Here is a 9,494-nt window from a genome sequence, read left to right as displayed (position 1 = left end):
CCTTTATCCATTTCCCTTATCCTTTGCCTTTTCCCTTTACCTTTCCGCTTCCCCTCTCCCCTCCCCATATCCCTTCTCCCCTTCCTCTATCTCCTATATCCTCTATCCCCTATATCCTTTCTCCCCTCACCCTATTCCCTATATCCCCTATCCTCTATATCCCCTATCCCCTTTCCCTATTCCTATCCCCTCTCTCTGTCCTCTTCCCCTTCTCCTATCCCTCTCCCATTCCCTTACTCCCTATCCTTTTCCCCTTTCTTCTGTCCTTATATTCCCTGTATTCTGTATATTTCCTATATCCCCTGTCCCCTATATCCCCTATCCCCTATATCCATCCTCTTCCCCTTCTCTTATCTCCTATCCCATTTCCCTACTCCCTACCTTTTTCCCCTGTCCCCTATTCCCTATATCCTGTATATTCCCTATATCCCCTATCCCTGTCCTCTTCCCCTTCTCCTGTCCACTATTCTGTTCCTCTACTGTCTATCTTTTTCCCTTTTCCCTTATATCCCCTATACCCTATATCTGTCCTCTTCCCCTTTTCCTATCCCCCATCCAGTTCTGCTACTCCCTATCCTTTTCCCCTTTCTCCTTTTTCCTATCCCCTATATCCCCTATATCCCCTATATCCATCCTCTTCCCCTTCTGCTATCCCCCATCCCGTTCCCCTACTCCCTATCCTTTTCCCCTGTTCCCTATCCCCTACACTCCCTATATCCCCTGTCCCCTATGTTCCCTACATCCCTGTATTCCCTGTACCCCCTTTCCCCTCTCCCCTGACGGCCGTGTCCGTGTCTCCGCAGCACTTTTGACGTGGTGGTGGTGGGTGCCGGGATCGTGGGACTGGCAGCAGCCCGGGAGCTCATCCAGCGTCACCCCTCGCTGTCCTTCGCCGTGCTGGAGAAGGAGAAGGAGCTGGGTACGGAGCGGGTGAGGTGACCGGTCCTTCCAGAGGCTGTGCCAAAGCACACGCTGCCAAAACCTCAGGATTTCATGGACATCCCTGTAGTTGCTGTGGGAGAGCCCTTGTCACTGAAGTGGGTGATGGATGTCCCATCCCTGGAAGTGTCCAAGGCCAGGTTGGACGGGGCTTGGAGCAACTTGGGATAGTGGAAGGTGTCCCTGCCCATGGCAGGGGGTGGAATGAGATGGGCTTTAAGATCCCTCCTAACCCAAACCACTCTGGGATTCCGTGATGATTCTCCCCTTGGGACCAGCATCTTCATTTCCTGGCACCGCTGGCTTTACCCTAACAAAAAATTCCTTTTGCTCTTCTCCCAAGGACACATCCTTCAGTGGAAGAGCAGAGTTTTCATCAGTCTGTGCTTCACTGCTGGGACTTCCAAGTCAAACTTTAAGCTGAAGTCAGACTTTAAACTTAGTGTCAAACTTTAAGTTAAAAAACCCTGAATGTTCACTGTCTGAGAGCTGCAGGTCTGACTCCTGGGGCTCCAGCAGTTCAGGAATGTCAGGAGAGAGGACAAGGAGGGTGAACAACCAGAGTACGGAGCAGTGCAGGTTGTAGAAGGGCAAGGGCAGGTCCTGCAGGGAGCTGAAGGAACCCCAGGGGACGGATACATTTAGTTGTAAAAATTAGATTTCTTTAATTTTAGCACGTAAAATATTTTTATCTTATTTATTTTATTTATTTGCTCTTGGAGGAGAAACTTGTGGATTTTGGGGGTTTTCATCCCTCTTGATCCAGCACATTGTAAGGTGGGATGGATTATCATTAACCAAGTCATGCTGTGTCAGTGTTTCTCTAACCTTTTGAGACCAAGGGAGGAATTCATTGTGTTTGCTGTGCAGTTACTCATTTGAGCATCTCTTGCAACGCTGATTTAAGGCAGGACCTCAAACAACCCGCTTTTCAGGCAGCTGAAAGTGATTGAGTGTGAACAAATGTATTTTAATAATGTATTTTCCTTTCTCTTTAGCTCATCACCAGAGTGGAAATAACAGTGGTGTGATCCACAGTGGGATTTACTACACCCCTGGCTCCCTGAAGGCCAAGCTGTGTGTGCAGGGTGCAGCCCTCTGCTACCAGTACTGTGACCAGAAGGGAATTCCATACAAACGGTGTGGGAAGGTACAGGAATTCCTGTCTGTTCTTACCTTACCTTTGGAAACTGAGGCTGTGTGATGTGTAGCATAGGCCTGGTTGTGGTCTTTTCCCAAAAACAGGAGTTTCTGCAACACTTACTGCCTTCGGGATGAATATCCCCTTTTGTTTTCTTGTTTCCAGCAGCTCAAATCAGTTGCTTTTCTGGGTCTAAATAATAATTCTCCTTATCTGTGGGCTGAGCTGGAATAGAATTATGGAATCACAACTTCCTCATGAGGGGCAGTGGAGGGGCAGCCCTGATCCCTCTCTCTCCAGAGACAGGACCCAAGGGAAGGGCTGGAGCTGTGCCAGGGCAGGGTCAGGTTGGATCTCAGGGAAGGGTTCTTCCCCCATAGCGTGATTGGCACTGCCCAGGCTCCCCAGGGCAGTGGGCACGGCCCCAAGGCTGCCAGAGCTCCAGGAGGGTTTGGACAATGCTCTCAGGGACAGGGTGGGATTGTTGGGGTGTCCTGGGCAGGGCCAGGGGTTGGACTGGATGATCCTTTTGGATCCCTTCCAGCTCAGGGAGTTCTCTGATCCCGGGTAATGGTGGAATCCAACTCCCATGGAGGGGCACCTGTGTAGCTCCAAGGATCACACGGACTTTCAGTGTGTGCTGGCCAAACTTCCTGGCATATGAGGCTCTGAAAAGTCACAGTGACTTGAAAACCACTCCAGATGTGCCCCAGCTCCACGTGTTCATCCCATGTTACACCCACCCACCACAGAAGGGTGGCTGCACTGATTCAGTCTGGGGTCTCCCCAACCCCATATCCCGTTTCTGGAGTTGTCTGTAAGCAGAGACCCAGGAAGGAAGGAGAAATGACAAGCAAATTATTAATTCTCCAAGCTTCCAACTGTGTTCAGCTCAGGTTGTGTTCTGAGCCTGAGCTCTTCTGTCTGTGGTAACTCTCAATGAATTTCTCTTCCAAGTGTCTTTCCATTAAAATCTTTTGCATCAGAGCACACTTTGAGGAGCACTTCCAGAGATCAACAACCCCCTGCATGGAGTTACATCATTTTGGAACTGGCTCCTACAACTTTCACCCAATGGCCCCTGGCCCTTGTGCTGGAGGAGGTGGTGAACTGTTGATCTGGGCTCACACTCTCCAAGCTGCACATAATTTAATATCTCCTCTTCCCCCAAAATCCTCTTTCCCAGCTGGTGAGTCTTACTCTGCTGTCATTCCTCTTGGAGCAGCTTTTTCATGGCTCTCCCCGTCCTGTCTTTGTGCTCTGCACCATTTCTAGTTCAGTGTGTCTTGGGTACAAGGCAAGGACCGGAGCTGTGCAGAGCATTCCAGGTGTGGTCAGACTCTGGGGTTCTGCAGTGAAATACTAGAGTTCTCTTTATTATCTCATATCCTTTTCCTAATTGTTCCTAAAATTCAGTTCAGGGCTCTCCAGCCATCACTAGGCTGCTGTTTCCCTAGGATTGTCTCTCCTAACCCCGAGGTCTTGGCCCTGAGGGATAACTTTGAATTTCATCATTTTATATGTGAGGCTGAGACGGCTTTTTCTGATCACTTGTTGCACCAAAGGAAGTTTAGATTAGATATTGGGAAAAATTTCTTCATGGAAAGGGTTGTCCAGCCCTGGCACAGCTGCCCAGGGCAGTGGTGGAGTCCCCATCCCTGGAGGGATTTAACAGCCATGGGGATGTGGCACTGGGGGACATGGGGCAGTGGTGGCCTTGGCAGTGCTGGGGGGTGGTTGGACTTGTGATCCTAGAGGGCTTTTCCAGCCCAAACAATTCCATGATTCTATGATACTTCCCTGGCAGTGTTCATTCCAGGGAAGAGGATGGTGAGGCTTTACAGGAAGTTTTGCACAAAGCAGCCCCAGGCTTAGAGAGCTTCATGCCTGTGGGCCAGACCTGAGCTAGGCCTGGAAGTATTATGGTCTGTGCAAACCTGGCACAGGTAATTCAAGGTAATCCACCTCCTGTGGTGGTTGTGAGCAAACTCCATATGGGTAAATGAAGTGGAGCTGGTGCAGTCACTGTGTCAGAACATACCTTTATTCTCTTATTGAGACTGAGATTTGTACCTCTTGGGTTAAGTTCAGTTTTATTTATTTTTGAAACATCCCAGTGGCTCTTTAAATTCATATTCTCTTCTTTCACGTTCAGATTTGTAGTCTCGTGGTACTTTTAGCAAATATTACCCATTGACAGGAACTTAAAACTGCAGTTTAACGTTTGTTTTTTCACTCTCCATAATATATTAGTGCTTTGTCAGCAATAATATTAAATTATAGAATCTTGTGCAACCAACCATTTCCCCTCCCACACTTGATTTATATAATTCCCTGTTCACTCATTCCCTGTTGCTTGGGCTCGATGCCAGACCTGCCCTGGCTCTCTGTGTGTTTTGCTCACTGCTGTGCCTTGTTGTCTCTCCCAAAGCTGATTGTGGCCGTGGAACAGGATGAAATTCCGAGGCTCAAGGCTCTGTATGAGAGGGGGCTGCAGAACAACGTCCCAGGGCTGAAACTCATCGGGGCAAAGGAAATCCAAGCCAAGGAGCCCTTCTGCAGGGTAAGGAATTGTCGTACTTCTCGTTAGCTTGTAACATCTCAGTTTCTCAGGTGACAACATTTCATAGTTTAACATAAATATGCTCCTGGCCTCGAGGTAATTTCCATGAGTGACAAGTTCAGAAGAGCCTGAAAATTCCTTCCCGTGTCCGAGTTTCAGTCCAGTTGCTTCCTACAGGAGTGGTTGTTATGTAGCAACTTCTCAGCCTGTTTATTTTCACAGCAGGAGAAACGTGTGGAGATGTGGAGTTTATGGAATACAGATTTGTTGTGGATGAGTCTGTCTTTGATTGAAAGGAAAACCTGGATATAAATTCCCTGTGCTGTTTCACCTGGCATCTTGCTGTTGGTGTTATGAGTGGTCGTAGGAGCAGACAAAAATTTTCTGGAAAAGAACCTTTTTCTTATCCTTTTTTTTGTCTTGTAAACGTTTTGTCTATGCTCCTTAAAACATTCTTTGCATGTTCAAGATCCAGCTGAGCAAGTGGGGAGACACCAGCACTCCCTTCTCATGGCAATGCACATCATTCCAGATGGAATATTCCAGCCTTCACTCTTCTTCTGTGTCTCTAATGCCATTCCAGGGTCTGATGGCCCTTGATTCTCCATACACTGGCATTGTGAATTACAAACAAGTGGCCCAGTCCTATGCTGAAGATTTCCAGGAAGCAGGTGGGACAATCTTGATGGATTTTGAAGTCACAAACATGGAGATGGCTAAAGAAAGTTCTCCAGGAAGTGAAGATGGTAAGGCAGGAATTTTTTTTTGCCCTCCATTTACTAGAGTCCTGCCAAAGATTTTGTTCAAAAATTCAGTTTGTTTTAACTGAAATGAATTTTTGAACCTTTCTGTCTCCTAGGGATGAGAAAAAAGGCAAAATTATGTTAGTGAGAGTATTCAGCAAACTCACTTTGGGGTTTATTTGCAAGCAGGTCACCCTTCAGCTGAAACATTCCAAGCTGATGGAAGAAAACAGTAGTAAAATTGAGGAATAAGGTTGTTCTCTCCCATTAAAATCAGATTTAGCTGAATCTTGCATGTGTGTTCTTGTGATAGTGAGTTTTCCTTATCCTGAAAGGCAGGTTGGATCTGTCCTGGCACAGATATGGAAGAATTAAAAAAACCCTATTCATAAATACAGTTATGTCCAAAAACATCAGTTGTGACAACTATAGTTGTTCCATAACTTGAAGATATTCCAAAGGAGAAATCCCTCCTGGTGACAAGCTGCATCTTCTGTCAGTTCTCTGTTGCTTTTTCCATTAATTCCTTCTCTTGTCCAATTCTATTACAGGACTGAAGTACCCAGTCATTGTTAGGAACAAAAAGGTAAGAACGAAGCAGAAGTTTAAATTCCTTACAGGAAGCTGCTTCTCCTTTTCTTAAGACTTTTTTTTCTTGAGTCCTGGTGGATTAATCATCTAAGCCTGATTTATTGAAACAGCTGCAATCAGTTCTTAACAATGAGCATGTTCAAATTTGATGATGATAATAATAATGTAAAATAATTAAGTGTGACTTTTCTGCTGCCTCACTCGTGTTTTACTGTCCCTTATCTGCTTTATTTGCACAATCTTACTCTTGTCTTTCCAAGGATTCCTTTTATGACTTGTGTATTTGGTGACAAACACCTCTTTTCCTGTTTGCTTTTAGGCTTTGGCATCTGTAAAGTGATAAGGAGGGATTTAGCATCATTTTATTGTCATTTTATTATAAGAAAGCCACAAGCAGATGTAAAACACCTGCATATGCAGGTGGTGTTCCTGCAAGCCAGAGCTGCCCAGGAAATGTGGTTGTGACCTTGTCACCCTCAAGGAAGAATATCTGGACCAAAACCAACCTCAAAACCCTTCCAGTGTTTTATATATTTAGTTCTGCTCGTTTTTTTTTCTTCTGTTTTTGCTGTTTCATTATAAAGTAGCTTCCAAAACCTGTTAAGATCCCTTCACCAAATACTGGTATTTTTTGATGCAAATATTTTCAGTTGAAAGAAAAAAAAAACCCCATAGAATTTAAAAACAAATACCGTGAGCTAAATAAAGAGGTAATAGTTTGTGATTTGATTTTCTTTAATTAGATTATAAGGTGTTTAGATATTTAGCAGCCCTCCATATCTGTGTGCTGTGAATTTTTGGCTATGAAAAACCATCATCACTGCTCCCGTCCTGTGGGGTGAAATCAATGAACAGCCTTATTTAACCAAACATACGTGGCCGTGGCTTTTCCTGAGTTGCTTTTAAGTAGATATACTGAATTCTTGTGTGTTTGGGGGTCTGTTCTTTTCCAAAGGGTGAGGAAGTCTCCTGTGGGCACCTTCTGACCTGTGCAGGGCTTTACTCCGACCGCCTCTCCGAGATCAGCGGCTGCAGCCCCGAGCCCAGGATTGTCCCATTCCGGGGGGATTATCTGGTGCTGAAACCAGAAAAGCGCTATTTGGTGAAAGGGAATATTTACCCGGTATGTGTTCCCTGGATTGTGGGCTCCAAGAACTGCTAAAACTGCAGAAACAGGGCAAAATTCCGGGGTTATTTCTGTTAGGGATGCTCAACGCGCGGATGAAGATTCGGGTGTTTTTTTGACAGAACAGCTTTTTTTTTGGTTAATTTTTAAGGAAAATATAAAAGTGCCACGTGGGGAGTTATTGTCAGTTGGTTTGTTTTGTTTGTGGGGTTTTGTTTGTTTGTTTATTTGTTTCATGGGGGAAAAAATAAAACATAATGAAAGCCACGTTGTCCAGAAAAACTCTGGCTTATTTCTTTATGTTCTACAACAAATCTGTAGGGAGGATTCAGAAGTCTCAATGAGAGACAACAGTAATTAATTATTTATTATATAATTTTTGTTTATAGTTAAGTAATTATAACAGTCCTGTTTAATGTATTTATTGGTAGTCTGAATGAGAGGATTGACTGTACCCTCAGGAAGCTCACAGGGGACACTGGAGGTCTTTTCCAGACTAAATGATTCTGGGGTGAAACATGGGGTTTAATCTTGTGTGCTAATATCCAATTATTACTTTATTAATTATTTATTAATTATTATTTTATCAATGCCAGTTATATATCAGTTCTAATACCAGTTAAATACCCAATTATTAACAAATATTTGCCTCTCAGCCTCATTTTTTAATTAGCTCTGCATTGTGTCATAAAAAAATAGACATGGGAGGAAAAGGACAACCCTTCTACCATCTAAAATAGACAAATAATGGGATGAAGAGGAGCAATCCCAGAGAGAAAGTATAGTTGTAAAGCAAGAAGAGGGAATTCCTGGAGCAGCATTTTCTGCAGTACATTGAAATGCTGCCTTTCTGAATATGAGCTTGAATTTGCCTGGATCTTTAGGAAAATTGTGGAACTCTGGGTGTTGGGTGTTTGTCTGACCTCTTTTCACCTGGGAATCATCCAGGATCCTGCCTTGGGATGGGAGGGAGGAACTGGAACAAAAAAGGAAACTGCAGATGTATTATTATTATTATTATTGTTGTTGTTGTTGTTGTTGTTGTTGTTGCTGCAGATGTATTATTATTATTATTGTTGTTGTTATTATTATTACATTTAGTGTTAATATTAATCAGACCTGCTGAGTGCAGATTGTTTTGAGCCGTACAGGCCTGTGAGGTTTTCCAATTATTATTATTTTGTTGTTATTGTTATTATTATTATATTTAGTGTTAATATTAATCAGACCTGCTGAGTGCAGGTTGTTTTGAGCCGTACAGGCCTGTGAGGTTTTCCAATTATTATTATTGTTGTTGTTATTGTTATTATTATTACATTTAGTGTTAATATTAATCAGACCTGCTGAGTGCAGGTTGTTTTGAGCCGTACAGGCCTGTGAGGTTTTCCTAATATTGTGTAGTCCCTTTTATTGCAGTGTAATTGCTGCTGGTGAATAGCATTAGTGTGTCTTTGGTTTTGTTGTGGTTTGATTTATATCCTGAGAAATCATGGGGACTTTTGTTTTCCCCCTGTTTGTTTTCCTTCTAAGATTCAGCCCTACCTTGCTGAATCATCTTCGGTGTTTTAATTAATTACAGGCTATAACTGCACAATTAACAAGCAGAAAAACAAGCGCAGGAGACAATTTTATGGTTCAGCGACTGGGATTTGGTTGTGGTGGTTGGAAATAAAAGGGCCCAATTTACTGTTTGTAGCAGCTGCAATAACTCCTGTAATCCCACTGCAGGTTCCCAACCCTCGGTTCCCCTTCCTGGGATTCCACTTCACGCCCAGGATGGACGGCAGTGTTTGGCTTGGACCTAATGCAGTGTTGGCCTTTAAGAGAGAGGGCTACAACCTGTTTGACTTCAGCACTGGAGACTTTTTGGATGCTGTAACCTACAGGTAAAGCTTTGTCTTTTTGTCTGCTGGATGGTCTTTTTTTAAATGTCCGCTTCTTTGCTAAAAATCCTGCTTTCCCCGAGTTTTTGGTGTGTTTAAAGACAGTTGTGCCGGGAAAGGTGGAATTCTCCAAGGCATTTGGCTTGGTGTGTTTATATTTGAATTTTCATAAACCAGCAGGACATGTCTCAGCCAGTCTGGGAATGTGGCTGCTCATCAGAAGGTGCTGGTGGAGCTGTTCCAGGAATGGTTTTGGTCCAGTGCACTGTAATACTTTAATCAACCCAGACAGTGTAGTTAAAATTAAAATACCTGCAGAGGATTCTTGGGAGAGAGGCAGGCTGGGAGAGCTGGGGGTGTCCAGCCTGGAGAAAAGAAGGATCCAAGGAGACTTTAGAGCCCCTTCCAGTGCTTAAAAGGGCTCCAAGAGATCTGCAGAGGGACCTGGGACAAGGGCCTGGAGGGACAGGACAAAAGGAATGGCTTCCCACTGCCAGAGGGCAGGGTT

The 9,494-nt window shown here is 44.2% G+C and overlaps 1 protein-coding gene across 1 annotated transcript in view; it reads left to right on the top strand.

The window, feature by feature from the left end:
* The window catches only part of L2HGDH (L-2-hydroxyglutarate dehydrogenase), a 14,754-nt gene that overhangs the window by 359 nt on the left and 4,901 nt on the right, over positions 1–9,494 (top strand). Inside the window, exons 2-8 of the mRNA XM_017825449.1 lie at positions 804–919; positions 1,938–2,089; positions 4,512–4,643; positions 5,227–5,389; positions 5,938–5,972; positions 6,933–7,100; positions 8,832–8,989. Coding sequence (XP_017680938.1) covers positions 804–919; positions 1,938–2,089; positions 4,512–4,643; positions 5,227–5,389; positions 5,938–5,972; positions 6,933–7,100; positions 8,832–8,989 — 924 coding nt within the window. The remainder of the gene's footprint in view (positions 1–803; positions 920–1,937; positions 2,090–4,511; positions 4,644–5,226; positions 5,390–5,937; positions 5,973–6,932; positions 7,101–8,831; positions 8,990–9,494) is intronic.

Source organism: Lepidothrix coronata, unplaced genomic scaffold, assembly GCF_001604755.1.
Source record: "Lepidothrix coronata isolate B3197 unplaced genomic scaffold, Lepidothrix_coronata-1.0 Scaffold119, whole genome shotgun sequence".
NCBI classification, from domain to species: domain Eukaryota; kingdom Metazoa; phylum Chordata; class Aves; order Passeriformes; family Pipridae; genus Lepidothrix; species Lepidothrix coronata.
The sequence above is the reverse complement of the archived record's forward strand: the minus strand, read 5'-3'. Positions and strand labels throughout refer to the sequence as shown.